General features: G+C 41.9%; 1 protein-coding gene across 1 annotated transcript in view; it reads left to right on the top strand.

Moving 5' to 3' along the window:
* kif1b (kinesin family member 1B) overlaps window positions 1-12,070 on the top strand; it is a 58,196-nt gene extending 46,126 nt beyond the window's left edge. The window contains exons 29-49 of the mRNA XM_030769989.1: window positions 23-108; window positions 495-624; window positions 1,190-1,340; window positions 1,436-1,526; window positions 1,725-1,843; window positions 2,438-2,493; window positions 4,643-4,751; window positions 5,099-5,165; window positions 5,407-5,491; window positions 5,783-5,888; window positions 7,859-7,973; window positions 8,379-8,512; window positions 8,755-8,816; window positions 9,128-9,273; window positions 9,565-9,807; window positions 10,051-10,122; window positions 10,249-10,370; window positions 10,618-10,770; window positions 11,014-11,206; window positions 11,422-11,540; window positions 11,752-12,070. Of these exons, the coding sequence (XP_030625849.1) occupies window positions 23-108; window positions 495-624; window positions 1,190-1,340; window positions 1,436-1,526; window positions 1,725-1,843; window positions 2,438-2,493; window positions 4,643-4,751; window positions 5,099-5,165; window positions 5,407-5,491; window positions 5,783-5,888; window positions 7,859-7,973; window positions 8,379-8,512; window positions 8,755-8,816; window positions 9,128-9,273; window positions 9,565-9,807; window positions 10,051-10,122; window positions 10,249-10,370; window positions 10,618-10,770; window positions 11,014-11,206; window positions 11,422-11,540; window positions 11,752-11,794 (2,402 nt within the window). The 3' untranslated portion in view covers window positions 11,795-12,070. The remainder of the gene's footprint in view (window positions 1-22; window positions 109-494; window positions 625-1,189; window positions 1,341-1,435; window positions 1,527-1,724; window positions 1,844-2,437; window positions 2,494-4,642; window positions 4,752-5,098; window positions 5,166-5,406; window positions 5,492-5,782; window positions 5,889-7,858; window positions 7,974-8,378; window positions 8,513-8,754; window positions 8,817-9,127; window positions 9,274-9,564; window positions 9,808-10,050; window positions 10,123-10,248; window positions 10,371-10,617; window positions 10,771-11,013; window positions 11,207-11,421; window positions 11,541-11,751) is intronic.
* The last annotated feature ends 3,027 nt before the right edge of the window (window positions 12,071-15,097 follow it).

Raw genomic sequence — 15,097 nt, 5'->3', positions numbered from 1 at the left:
TGGAATTGATTTTTCTCCGTAGCTGATGAAGAGGCTCCTGACTACGGGTCCGGTGTGCGTCAGTCCGGTACCGCTAAGATCTCATTCGACGACGAGTATTTCAAAAAGGTAAACCTGTCAGTGACTCACTCTCTCAAAAGCGCTGATGTCTAAGACCTGGAGGTTTAACTCAGGAGCATGCTAACATTGTGACACACTCTAGCGGCAGAGTCTACAGCAGCACTTAACGGGAGGGAGGGGCTCATTTCTCTCACTAAACACGCACTGATGTCAAGAAAAAAAAAACAACTTTAGTTTCAGACTGGTGAAATAGGATTCACTAAAGACACTGCGTTAAATGGAACAATTAAGGTCTGACATTTCTATTAGGCGATGTGGAGATTCATTCAGCAGCTGATTTATAGGTTGTTTCTGTGGAAGACTGCTGGGCTGATTACTTGGTTCCATTCTCTCTCTCTCTCTCTCTCTTTCTTTTTCTCTCTGTGTGCCTCCAGAGTGATTTCTCTTCCGTGGCCATGACCCGCTCTGGCCTCTCCCTGGAGGAACTGCGCATTGTGGAAGGCCAAGGTCAAAGTTCAGAGGTCATCACCCCCTCAGAGGAAATGAATAGAATAAATGACATTGGTAAGGGACAGCTGGTGACCCCTGACTTCTGGTCTTTAACATTCACTAAGGGTGAAACGAATGCCAAAACATGCAGGCAGACTTTCTTTTTGAAGAGTGAGGGATTGAAATGTACATCTGCACAGCCTTGATAGCCTAACATACTGTTGTTCAGTAGCTTTCAGAAGTTTTCTGTTTTTATTACTATTTTCAATGCTAAACACTCTGTAGCCATAGTAGTTATATCAGAGAGATTCATTCTAGCCACTGGAGAACGAGGGAAACTTTGGGGCAGACATTATAGTCCAGGACTGATTAATTTTTCTGTACTTCATTGATTTTGTTGTCATACTGTGAAGAAAGCTTTGCATGATCGATTTTGTTTGCGGATTCCAAAATCATGTTTTTTCTGAGGATTTCAATTATTGAAAAATGTCTCAGCAGCTGCAGAGGTTTTACCAGACTTGTGGAAAGATTCCAGACTGATTGTATTTGTTCAGTGCATTAGAGAGGAAACGTAAGATAGGTGTCGACAGTTTACAGTGTGGTTGACTGCTGTCTAAAAGCCGGGGGCTGTGTGTGACAGATCTGAAGCTGGGGAACATGGACACTAAGTTGGCTTGTACCGAGGGTCTGGCCAGTCACCTGGAGGTGGGCAGCATCTTCACTTTCCGCGTCACCGTGCTTCAGGCCAGCGGCGTCCCGCCCGAATATGCCGACATCTTCTGCCAGTTCAAGTGAGTCTCTCGCCGGTCTCCGCGGCAACACTTTGGGTCTAAGGTTTGGGCCCCGATCTCACGATGTAATTTTGGTAACCCTCTGTCGTTAATAGCTTCCTGCATCGTCATGATGAAGCCTTCTCCACTGAACCTCTGAAGAACACTGGCAAAGGCTCTCCTCTGGGTTTCTACCACGTACAGAACGTGAGTGGCCACTCTGAAATTTATAAAAAAACAAAATGATTTCGGAGAACATCCTTCTGTATGTGTCGTAGCAGGCCGAGTGGGCTTATGTTGTGACGTTAGTGTGGTGGTCAAACATGCGATTGTTTTTGTTCAGGGAAGGTTGAAGTGGATGTGAATTTCATTTCATGTTTTTTTTCCTGTTGTTTTAATCTGTAGGTTGCTGTGGAGGTGACAGAGTCTTTCATTGAGTACATTAAGACCAAGCCCATTGTGTTTGAAGTGTTTGGGCATTACCAGCAGCACCCCCTGCACGTCCACGGCCAGGAGCTCATCAGGTACCGGCTCTCCGTCCTGTTCTGCTTATCCGATCCTGCTCCTAACACACAGCACGCATACACACACAGCTCCTGTTCCGGTGCTGTTCAATTACTAATTCAAACAGGCCAGATTTCAAAACCATGCCTTGCTCATGAGCCAGACATTTTTGGCAGACTATTTACATTTACATATTTACATTTATTTACATTTATAATTGACTTTGTTTGGCTCATCATGATGACATATATGGTAAAATGTCCCAGTGTTGGTATACTCTGTACTTCAGCACTCAAGGAATGCTTTTTGTCCAGTCAAACTACTCGCCTGGAAGTAACAGTTGTGTCATTGCAATTTGACTGTGAGGGCATCTGGAGACTGTGATCAGACTACTGGAGATCACTCTCAGGCCGGATTTGGCCCGAGGGGCGCAAATTGAATAGGCCTGTCCTGAACCGTTCAATAGCTATGACTGATTGTGCTTACTGATGTACCAAAACACTCACAGTCCACAAACAATGTGAAAGCGCTTTTCTTTCCTTTTGGCTAGCATTAGACTTTATCATTCAATGATGTGCTTCTGACTCTTTCATTCTGTTTGTGTCGCGTCTCAGTCCTCCGCAGCCTTCCAGAAAATACTATCCTCCGCCCATGCCTCTGTCCAAACCAGGTACGCCAGCCTCTGTCTCGTTCTGAAAAAGACACCATGTGTTTCATTATATAATGATCAGTGCGTGTTTGTGGATTCACGTAAGTGGGATCAGAATTTACATAATTAAGAATTAAGCAGATGATTTGAATAATCCTTACCCGGGGCATTCTCCCTGCTCTATCTGGCTGTGAACTATTAGTATAAGTAATTACACAAATCATTAAAGCAAGAGACTACTTCCATTTAGAGCAAAATGATGCCCTTAAGTCTTAATTGTCATTCTTGATCATCTATATGTGGACTTTTTTTTTTTGTTGTTGAGCATATTGGCTTTTGTGATTCTCTATTTTGGACAGGTGTGTTTGGAAGGTGTTGCTGTTGGCATTATTAATTGTACCTGTTATTTTGAAAGAGAGAGAGAGAGAGAAATCTCTTTTATGGCCCAAAATAAAACCAGGGCTGTAGCCTTGAATATGTCATGTGTCCCTGTAACATATTGATCCACAGTCATAACGTGTCAGGCCTCTGTCCTGTCAGATTTAATGCCACAGAGCTGTGGCTGCGTTTCACGATGCCCAGAGATCACTAAAAAAAAAAAAATCAACTCATATGTGTCGCATGGCCATAGATAAGCCGTTGTCATGACAACGGTCGCACGTATTCCTCCCAAACATTCCCAAGATGAACGTCTCAAGGTTCTTACAGGCTTAGTTTTTTTTCTGTTATGTGTTTTTCCTCTACAATTTCTCATTCCCATCCCTATCTGTCTTTTCATATGTGCTTTTCATTTTTGGTTCCTTCCAAACCACGCTCCTCATGCACACACTTCTGCCCTTTGTGGCCCCTGGCATCACAGACCATGCCCGTAAGATAGAGCTGATCAGGTACCTGATGAGCGGGTACGTGCATGGGCAGGTGCTGGACACGCTCTCCGAGCACGCCAACGCGCTGGCCTCCACGGCGATAGCCAGCCTGGAAGACGGCGTTGACGAACTCTCCCACTTCCCATTCCTCCCAGTGCCCAACAGTCCAGTTCTTACTGTGCCCAGACACCACGGTTGGTACAGTTGGTAGTTAGCGGCCACCCCGTGTAGTTGCTCGATGTTTCCCGTGGCTCTAGTGTTTAGCTGTCCCCTTCCATCGCCCTGGTTAAAGCCCTCATCCCAACAGTGGTCCCTTACCAGTCACAAGCTTTGGGCTGCCTGTCTTTGTAGCTGCAGTCTTATTCACTGTGAGTATTTGAATGCAGTGGGTTTGTCTTTTGAAGTACACAGATGCCATAATCCAAGCAGTCATAAAAGCTGGTGTCTCCATGTAGAAGCAGTAGTTTTGTTTGTGCTGCTTCCTCTCTCCCTTGGGACAGATTGATTGCGATGGATGTGGTGTTTCTCTGTGTTAGTTTTACTTTGACACTGAATTTCCTCAGTATTTACAAATTGAGTCAGGCATATTTTTGTGAATCATCTGCCTTTTGGCTTTTTTATGCCAGCTGAGTGATATTCCAAAAGCAGGCTTCTTTTTCTGCCAGTCATGTTCCTTTTCTGTCTGTAAGAGTAAAACTTTAATATTTTGAAAGGGTAAATTCCCTCAGCTCTGACTCAGTCTTATCCATTACCATCTCAGTTTAATTAACAGGCTTTATAGCTAAAATGTTTCTGTGAAAATGAAAGAGTGGATTTTTATAGAGTTCTGTGAGTTCCTGGTATAGAAACACATATTGATTTAGCAGAGGCACCGATGTTGTGTAAATAAGTCCCAGTCATCCATTTCATCAGATTTATTTTAAGACTCCCTTGTCAATTCTGGCTACCCAATAAGCTGTTCATTCATCTTTAAAAAAAAAAGGATTTTAGCATATTGATGTTTAATTAATTGTCGCCTTGTCTTAAAGCCAACTTGCTCAGTTAGTGATTGATAACTTGTCATGAGACATGCTATTACACACTTGTCTCCTCCTCACACCCAGCTGACAAACTTTCAGAATGGAATTCATGTCATTTTTACTCTCTATTTAGGTAGATTTAATAGTTGCAAATGTTTCTGGTCATATTCAGTGTGTGAGATTATGCATATTCTCCTCTCTCAAAACCCAACCCTGAGTGAGTAAATAGTAAATATCTTGTGTTTCCATCACAGTACTCTAATTTTTTTGTCCTTCTCTTGGCAGTGCCAGCCACTAAATTGAACACCATCAGCAAATCTAACCTGGGCCAGTGTGTGAGCAAGTATGACCTGCTGGCCTGGTTCGAGATAAGTGAACTGGAGCCCACGGGAGAGTGAGTCAGCCCTGTTAACAGTTCTGCATGTGCCAAGCCAAAAAATCTTAGATTACCTCTGAGCTGTGTTCCTATCTAGAGGCCAGCGAACAAGGCTGAGCTACTAAGCCTCGGAAGCCGACTGTTTAAATTTTTAAAAAAATGTTTTGTCGGTTTTTAATATTTTTTTATAGACAGTTATTCTTATCTTTTTTTTATGCTGTTGTGTCAAGATTCCTCCTCAGGACTCAATTAAGCATGACCTGTGAGCCACACAGCTTAATGTTGCTCACCTGGTTTGTGCAAATACACAAGCAGAGAAAGTCTTCAGAGGAAAGCTTACCCTTGCCTTTGCTGTTGTTACCCAGGTACATCCCTGCAGTGGTGGATCACACTGGAGGCCTGCCTTGCCATGGTACTTACCTTCTGCACCAGGTACCAGATCATTCCTAGTGTTATGTTCAGCACTTCTCCTGTGTACTGCTTTCACTGTACCACCTTATTCAGTCTCACTGACATAGTGCCTTTAAATTCAGTGTTTTTTCTTTTGTTTTGTTTTTTTAACCCATTAAAAAGAAAGAAACCTTGAGTCTCGTCAGAATTTGTTGTTTGTGGGGGGTGCTGTTGTTGTTCCTGGGTGCTGGATGTAATCTCTGCATGTGTTGGCGTGTCTCAGGGCATCCAGAGGAGAATCACAGTCACACTCATCCATGAGAAGGGGAGTGAACTGCACTGGAAGGATGTGAGGGAGCTGGTCGTCGGTGAGTTCTCTCTCTCTCTCCCACAGTCGTCACACAGTCTGTCAGCGGTGCCAGCTGAGATGAGCCGGGCCTGCTCTGTCCTATGATAACACGCCGTTAACCTGGGAACGTCATATAGACCGGACCTTTATCAGATAACCATTATGATTTAATTACGTGACTGTATGAGAGTCATTGAATGACTGGTAGATGAATGATTTTTGAACTGAAAGCACTGCACATACTGTGTTTTAAATCACATACAGCAAAGTGTTTCAAATGTATTTTTATCAAAATTAATTATGGGTTCAGGTCGGATCAGGAACAAACCTGAGGTGGATGACGCCACTGCAGATGCTGTCCTGTCACTCAACATCATCTCTGCCAAAAACATGAAGTCGTCGCATAACTCCAACAGGTACGCTACATGTCCTACGGATTCATTCAGTCATCAGTCCAACATTAGTCAAAATTCTGTAGCATTGTCCATAATAGGACGACACAAATGGAGAAATGACAGAGGAAAGGTTGGAAAGCTAATCTTAATGACACATGGGCCTGAAAAGCCTTTAAATACCATGTATACATTTATCTTATTGTTTTAGATGAGATGCTTTCACAAATGGTCATATTATCGTGTTATATTTGGTTGGTCAAAAAAAGGTCTTGACCAAAGAAAAACATGCACTGATTCTTCTTTTCAGACTTAGATTAATATACTCACCACGTAGGGAGAAGCGTTATTTTTCAAAGTACGTCATTTCTTGCGTCATACTGGAATGGAGTCGTGTCCTTTTCAGTACATTAACCACTTAGCCTACAAGAGAGCCCCCTGGTGGACAGAGACAGAATTGACTAAATGAACTAGCAGAATTTCGTTGGTACCTTATTTTCTATTTTTCTGTAATCTGTTTGTGCTAGTAAGGGATTATGTTTTGTTGCCTGCACACATATTTGTCTGTGTGTTGCTTGTTTAATTTCATTGCTGATTCTGTTGTGTTGATTTGCTTATTTTGTGTTGTCTTACTGTTTCTGCTTTGTCTTTCTTTTATTCTGTTTGTTTTTCATTCTTCTGCTGCGCTGGACTCTTGTTTTTTTTTTTCCCCCTCAGGCTTTGTATTGATACGGATATTGCTAGGTATTGTCTAAACAAGGGTATAAAACACTAATGAAAGTGCTTTATGACTCTTGTAGACTTATAGACTTCCTAGTCTGTAGTAGTCAAGTCTTTACCATATACTGATTTTGTGTCACTGCCACCTCTCTGCCCTCCTATTTCCCACATTCCCTGGACCTCTTAACCATGGCATTTTTAGTCTTATCAATCTGAAAAATGAGGAATTTGTGTATTATACTTAACCACCATCAACAACAAATATAAACTTCACATCCACTGTAATTGTCTTTTAGTTCTATGCATTCTATGCTAACAACCTGTAACATTTCTCAGCTGTCAGCACATTACACATTCAGGAACAGGCATAAACTAGCAGTCATCTGCCCGAGTCACAAATAATTACTTCTTGGCAATATGACACTGAGTGTCAAGACAGTATGGTAGTGTGTGTGTGTGAGAGAGAGAAAGAGAGACAGGCAGGCTGACAGACAGACTGAAACACTTTGCCCTGAAGTAGTCACCCATGTGTGTCGCTCTGTGTGTTCTCTGTACAGACATCAGCTGTCTGCGCTCAGCATCAGACTGAGGTGACAGAACTTCACTCTTACACTCTGTCTCTGTCACCTTGTCACATTGGGAATCCTCCCCTCACTGTCACTCACCCATTGCCCCCTCCCCCCACATGCCCCCACCTCACCTGCCGTATGGCGTCCCATCTGCCTGAGCCGGGGGAACCGGGCCAGCCTTATCCACAGCCTCATCTTTTTTCAGTGAAACTCTGAGTGTATCTTGTCTTTTAGCTGTGTGTGTTGGACAGTCTTTTCTGTCTGTCAGTATTGAGAGTGAAAATCAGTGTTGCGTGTTAAAGAAAGGGTATTGACACTTTGAAGGTGAAAGAGAGAGAGGAAAAGGTTTTTATTTAAAAGTTTAATGTCAGATGGGCAAAGTACTTCCCTTTTTAGTGACCAAACCATTATTACCACAGGGTTTCTTCTTATAAAGCAACAAATGGTGAAATACAGGCAACAGTTTCTGTCTCAGTAGCATAGCACAGATTTTGAAACCTCGTAAGACCAACAAAAGAAATATGTAACAGTTTGACTGGAAACTAAGACCTGTTATGGGGATGGCTTATAACAACACCCAGTGAAAAGTGACACAAAATCCAGAAATGTTCAGCAGCGCTAGAAAGTTGGTTTATTTTTTTTTTTTTTAGTATTCTTTGGATTTGAATGAGGGCTTAAAGACTAACGCATACTGCTCCCACGCAGGACCTTCTATCGATTTGAGGCAGTATGGGACAGCTCCCTGCACAACTCTCTATTACTGAACCGTGTCACACCCTATGGAGAGAAGATTTACATGACCCTGTCTGCCTACCTGGAGGTCAGTTCTGTCAACTCATGCTGCACTCACATATTGATACCCTTTAGCTGCAGTTTTATGACAGCCATTTGGATTAAAAAAACAAAAAGGTGTGCCTCATTCTGAGACAACAGTAAAGGCAGGAGTAAATAGTGACTCAGTTTAATGTCACTGATGTGGAAATGCACTGAAGTGTCTGATAGTGCACTTTGTTATGGGTCATGGGTGAACTGTGTAATAGAGAATAGTCTTAGGTTCCCGACAGATAATGGTACATTTCAGTTTATAAATGTGAATGTCATAAGTTTGCAGTATTACTCTTTATTTGTAGCTGGGGTCTAACGTGAATAGTAGAGTGTTTGGTTTAAATGCATTGTCGGATTGACTGATGTGAGTATGTGCTCACCTGTTAATTCTCCATTACAGCTTGACCACTGTATCCAGCCTGCTATCATCACCAAAGACATCTGTATGGTCTTTTACTCCAGAGATGCCAAGATCTCTCCTCCCCGTTCACTCAGAAACCTCTTTGGCAGTGGCTACTCTAAGACTCCTGACTGGTAAGCCCACGAAGTGTAATTCCTTTTCTGTCTTACTTAAAAAAAGGAGAAAAAAAATGCTTGAAAGTTCTCAGCTGATGCTCACACATTCGGATTTTCCAAACATCGATATGACACAGTCCAGCCCTTTGACAGCTGTTTTATAGTTTGATACTGGACTGGACTCATTAGAACTGTTATTGTTCAATCCTTTGATACATACTTGATTTTAATTCTTGTTTTACTCTCGATTTGTTTCACAGTAATAGAGTTACAGGGATCTATGAGCTGAGCCTGTGTAAGATGGCTGACACAGGTAGCCCAGGTGAGTGCTTGTTTTTGTTTTGTTATCTGCCTTCATATAGAGTGAGTGGGTGTTGAGGTTTCTAGATCCTTCCACTCATTACCATGTTAATTCACTTTCTTAAGGAAAGTAAAAGTTTAAGTATATTTAACATGATTAAACTTTGTTGTCTGATGAGATCACCCCACTACCTTATTCAGATCTGTAGATTCTTCACATTGTATCAAATTATGATCCTGTGTTTCAGTGTTAGACACAAGAGATTTAATCTGTATTTAGAGATACTTCCAAGTGTTCTAGACCTGAAAGGAAGAACTGTTTGGTGTTTCCAGGTATGCAGAGGAGAAGACGGAAGGTTCTGGATACATCAGTGGCGTATGTCCGTGGAGAGGAAAACCTGGCAGGATGGAGGCCCAGAGGAGACAGTCTGATCCTGGAACACCAGTGGGAACTGGAGAAACTGGAGCAGCTTCACGAGGTGAGCACACAGAATAACAAACGGTCAACTCTCAGGAGTCTGCACAGGCAGCCTCATTACCTCACAGCATCTATTTTATTCCAGACACAGGAAAATATATGGGCCTTCAAGAATAGAAGTTTTGACAATTTGTCAAACGTCAGTCTTTCCTCAGTCAGTCACGTCTCAGATGTTGCAGCTGAGAATGCTAACTCATATATATGAACAACTATCAGTGTTTTTCCTTTGCCATTTTGAGAGCTGTTTGTTATCTCAGATGTGATGGTCTTTCCCTGACTGTGTGCTTCATAGGTGGAGAAGACGCGCCACCTCCTTCTGCTGCGGGAGAAGCTGGGAGAGACTGCTCCTCAGAAGTCCCTGAGTGAATCTCTGTCCCCCAGCCAGAGCAGTGGCACCCTCAGCACCTCCACCAGCATCTCCTCCCAGATCTCCACCACTACCTTTGAGAGTGCCATCACGCCCAGCGAGAGCAGCGGCTATGATTCCACCGATATCGAGAGCCTGGTGGACCGTGAAAAGGAGCTGGCCACCAAGGTTAGACTGCACTGCCATTACTCCCTCAATTAACATCACAGTATATACACTAAGCACTGCGCGTATGGGAGAAATATCAGTATATGCTCCGAGAGTGTTAGGGTGGTGTTAGAACTTGTTCATTTATGGAAGATGGAAGTTGTTATGCAAATTTTGCAAAGGTTCTAGTTTAGAACAATGTCAGCAGTTTTTGTTGTTGTTGTTGTTCTTGTTGTTTTTTAACACCTGCCAATGATTTTGCAGTGCCTCCGCCTCTTGACCCACACCTTCAACAGTGAATACAACCAAGTGTGCAACAGTATCAGTGACTGCAAGGTAAGAAAGGATGCTGAAACAGTACGTTCATATGACTTAAAGTAACGTATTGTGGTTTCTTTGATGAATTTACCCTCATTGATTGATATGTACGTCTCTCCCTCCCTCTCTCTCTCTCTCTCCCAGCTCTCAGACATCTCTCCTATCGCCCGTGACCCCTCAGTGACCAGTCTGAGCAGTGCAACCCTAACGCCATCCTCTACCTGTCCCTCCCTGGCAGACTCCCGCTGCAGTTCAGTGGACCAGAAGTAAGAGAATCTGCCTCTTCTGTGATGTTGGTTGTATTTGGTACAGTGATTGGCACTGTTGTAATAAACATAGATAAATGTAATTATTATCATATTTCATGCATTTTGCTCTCATACCGTCTAAGAATAAGATCTATTTCTGATGAATGATGAACATTAATTAACTTTAGCAGTGGAAAGTTGCAATTCTCATTTTTACATTTGTAAAGTTACACTACTTTACCATGCTGTGATGTGTTTGTCTCAGGACTCCTGAGGCTAACTCACGTGCCTCCAGCCCATCCTGTTCAGACTATGAGAACTTCCCCATGGTCCCCACTCTGGAAACGTCTTACTTGGCCCGTGCGGGTAAACACGAGTTCCTCAACCTGGTGCCAGATATCGAGGAAATGAGACCAGGGTGAGTGTTTAGGATTCAGGCTTTGGGTTCTTTTGAAGACGGTCAATTACTGCTGTCCTCACAGTGCATCTTTACTGTTTTTGTCTTGAGTGAAACCATCACCTTCTCCAACTTAGATGTGGCAACTCAGCCATTCCAATTGGCGGGCCACTAGAGTTGTAAATGTTTTGAGGCTGAGAACTGAATTTGTGCCTCTAAAGAGGTATTCAAATGACTGCTATGGTGTTTATTCTGTTCCTATAGTTCTGTGGTATCTAAGAAGGGTTACCTCAGCTTCATGGAGCCCCGCTCCAACTCGTGGGTGAAGCACTTTGTGGTGGTGCGTAGGCCGTACGTGTTCATCTACAACAACGACAAGGACCCCGTGGAGAGGGGAGTGCTAAATCTCTCCACTGCCCAGGTTGACTACAGTGAAGATCAACAGGCTATGCTTAAAGTAAGCCCCGAGAGACCACCTTACAGATTAGGTCTGCATAATTACTGCAAGACCACTGCTTATCTAAGCAGTAACAGTGCGCATGAAACAGTGTCATGTAAACAGTGCAGTAATGTGACACAGTGCATGGGTCATGTAATGTAGCAGTAAGATGTGCCAGATCTGAAGTCCTATTAGTTATCTTATCGATAAATTCATCTGGTTTTGTGTCTCAGACGCCCAATACCTTTGCTGTGTGCACCAAGCACAGAGGGATATTGCTCCAGGCCAACAACGACAAAGACATGAACGACTGGCTGTACGCCTTCAACCCACTGCTGGCAGGCACAATAAGGTAAACTTACCTCTTTCACAGAATAAAGAGGATATGTATTTATATCTTTGTAAAGAGCACTTTAAAGTACAGTCAAACAAGACTGGTTTTGATCGTAGCATTCCCTTCAAAAGATGAGGCCATCTGGTACTCTGAGTTTCGTACTTTGAAGTTACTTACCTGAAATCAAATTTTACTGTTCTTTTATCAATGTCTGTGATGCTCTCCATAGGTCGAAGCTGGCGAGAAGACGCTCTGGATTGGTGAAGAACTGAAAGATCTCATCTCTGTGCAGATTTGCAGCTAGCTTAGCTAGCCTTTGAACATACCGAGTGTTAACAATTATTAATCTTTGTGATTCTTGACAGTTTTCTCTTATATGTAGAACTGTGGCTTAAGTCTCCTCTCATGCAGATGAGGTTTCAGTTCCTGAGTACCTGCCCCCCTCCCTTCTCTGTTTCTCTCTCCCTGCCTTTTGTGTTTTGGTTTGGATTTGTTCTGTCTCCAGTTTACGTTCTTTGTCACAACTGAACCCTCCTCTAGTAGCATGTCGTAGTGGTCTATTTGTGTGTGCACGATTCTACAGAGCAGTCTCTCTCTCTCTCTCCCTCTCTCTCTCTCTCTCTCTCTCTCTCTTCTCTCTTGAGTTACTATTTGTCTGTAAAGATCGTCCTTTCATCATCAGTGTTGTCTGTCAGTCAGAACCAGTTTTTGCCTACATGGCAACAGCTGCAGTCCTCAGGAGAAGGCCAGGTTTGCTTTCTAAGCCACTACGAAAAAAAACAAACAAAGAAGATATTAACTAGATTTTAAGAAGAGAAGTACTACTTTATTGATCCCCGTGGGGAATTTCATCCTGTGCATTTAACCTATCCTATACACACACACACACTAGGAGCAGTGAGCACACGGAGCACCCGGCAGAAACCTAAGCAAACAAGGGGAGAACATGCAAACTTCCCTTGCAAACACATGCAAACTCCAAATATGGGGAAAGGGTGGCCAAAATATGGGGCTAGGGTGGCCACAAAAGAACACAAAATATCAGAAAAAAATGGATGAACGTTCTCTCATAGAAATCTCAATATTTGCTCAATATTTATTGCTGCTAGTGAGTAGGCATTCCATTATTAAAGACAGAGGAGACTTTGGACCAAGGCGTTTACTTGAGTCAAATCCTGAAGTGGTAGGGTTACTGAGTGAGGACGCTAAGGATGATTTCCTCCTTTCCCGAATATTTGCCACGACATTGTTTTAACAGGTTTGCTAGACCAGGAAAGGACTCCCCCTTTATACTTGGACCATGTCTATTTATATGTTAACCAAGCTGTGGTCCCTAGATCAGACAATGCTACGTGTGATGTCACATTGCATACTGCAGATGGTGGTGTGCATATGTTTTACATCATCAAACGAAAAACATATTTAGGGCCGCAAATGTACTATATAGCAATGAGGGAAATTAGGCCGATAAAAAGTGTTGATCAGATATGTTTGATTCTCTTGAATTTGATCATGGCTGTTTATTCCATTTCTCTCCAACCCCCTAACCCACTCCACTGGAAATGCACAGTTTTAATTCATACAAAGAGCGAAGTGAACAAGACTGTGACAGAATTGTCATCTGTAGATAGTTTTCAGGATCCCTTTGCATAGTGCTACTCATAAAGAACAATTTAAAAAAAAACATTCCTTTTTTGGAATTTTGCTGAAACGTTCCATTGTCATAATGTTACTGGAAGAATTTTGTGCTGGATCACAGTGATAATTTTGGCAGAAGAGAGATTGTGATTAAGGTTGCTTGAGCATGGTTGGCAATATTAGAAGGAACTTCAGGTATGAGGGATTTTTGAAAATGAAGCTTTGACACTAAGTTAAAGTTACTGACATGAAGTGGTGTTTTGGTGGTGATCTGCATGTTTTTCTGTATGTGGTCCACTGTGGCCTGTGGAACCTTCTAGAGTGTAGTGTCTCCAGTATTTTGTACCAGGGATGTTGGGCCAGCATCTTAGCTTACCCTCGGGAAATATGCAACAGGCCAGAAGGATAGGATATAATATTAATCCATGAATTTTAACATTCTTGAAGAACTAATCCTTGTGATCTCTTTACCGTGCGCATTCTCTTAATTTATTTTTATAATTAACACATGACTATTGTTTTTTATATTCCATTGAATAGTTTAAATTGCTAAGGAAGAAGGATATTTTAGAAGGGCATTTTTTGTTTGTTTGTTTTTTTTTATTCAGTCTTATTTGATGTTTTTTGCACATTTTAATATCACAGCAGATATTAACACACATAACAGACCAGTCATATCCACTGAAGGAGATTAACAGTCTCAACACTGTCAGCTGGAAATGACTGGGGTTTTTTTGTTTTTTTTTAAATATACACTGTGTTACAAGTGGGAGATGTCATGTTCATTAATTGACTCTGTTGCGTTGCTTCTAAAGAGTGTCACAGAATGGAGTGGAAACATCCTCTGAGTTTTTTTTGTTTTGTTTTGTTTTTTGTTTTTTTTTTAATTATTAACTATTTTTTATGAAGATCTTTGCTCTGCATAACTGTAACCAAAAGAAGTTCAAACAGAAGTAGGCGACCGTAGTTATACTCAAGGCTCAGTCTTTACATTGTGCTAATGCAGAGATAATGTGAATGAACGGGTTAAGTGTAGACCTCTGGCCAACCAACCAGCAGGACCTTAAACCCTGAACATGTGTTGAGGAGAGAGAATGTTTTTCAGCCTACTGTGAAGACTGGCCATTTTCATGTGTTCCTCGTGATGCGAGGTTTATAAGAGAACAGCTTGAAGAACATTTTTTTTTCTTTGTAGAGGTTTCCATAATACAGCTTTTGCAAATAACAAATGAAAATAGCCAAACTGATCTGGCTCCTGGATCAGTCAGTCCAGGTGTGGACATGGAGTCACTCCAAATAGCTGTTTGATTGTTATTGAAACTGGTACTTGGAAACCGATAACAAGATTGATAAGGTACTTCTACAATGAACACCGTTTCTAAAATATTGCACTTCATAAGGTCTGTTAACGGAGAAATAATGTTTGAGCTATGAAGCTGAAGTTAAATCAATGTCAGAGCAAGGATTTTCTGTTTTGAGTGGATTGGTTACTAATATATAGCTGTAAACATTTATCATGAATTTCATCAACTGTATTTATTCTTTTGCATTGTATATATTAGTTTGCAGCTCTTTGCACATAATAAATGGTTATAACTAACTGATCAAATAAAACATGCTCTCAGTTTTGGTTGTTTTTCTCCGACGTGTTTCCTCAGAAAGTGAGCTAAGTTACAGATTGAAGCAGACTTTGAATGTATATGCAGGATGTCACCCATTAATGTTTTCCCCCCTACAGAATTAGTTACCACAAACAAAAGTGTTTCACAATCAACATTTCAAACAGGAACCTGTTCATGACGCTTCCTGTTATCTGAATTAAGTTTGAATTTTACAGTTCAATAACGGCAAGTTCATCAGTTCACCCGTGGCACTTTAAACATGCATCACGGTTTTCTGTTACTTTATTTCCAAGTCATAAAACAGGATTCCTGCTG

Source organism: Chanos chanos, chromosome 3, assembly GCF_902362185.1.
Source record: "Chanos chanos chromosome 3, fChaCha1.1, whole genome shotgun sequence".
In the NCBI taxonomy this organism is placed as follows: domain Eukaryota; kingdom Metazoa; phylum Chordata; class Actinopteri; order Gonorynchiformes; family Chanidae; genus Chanos; species Chanos chanos.
This window is presented reverse-complemented; position numbering and strand designations above follow the sequence as displayed.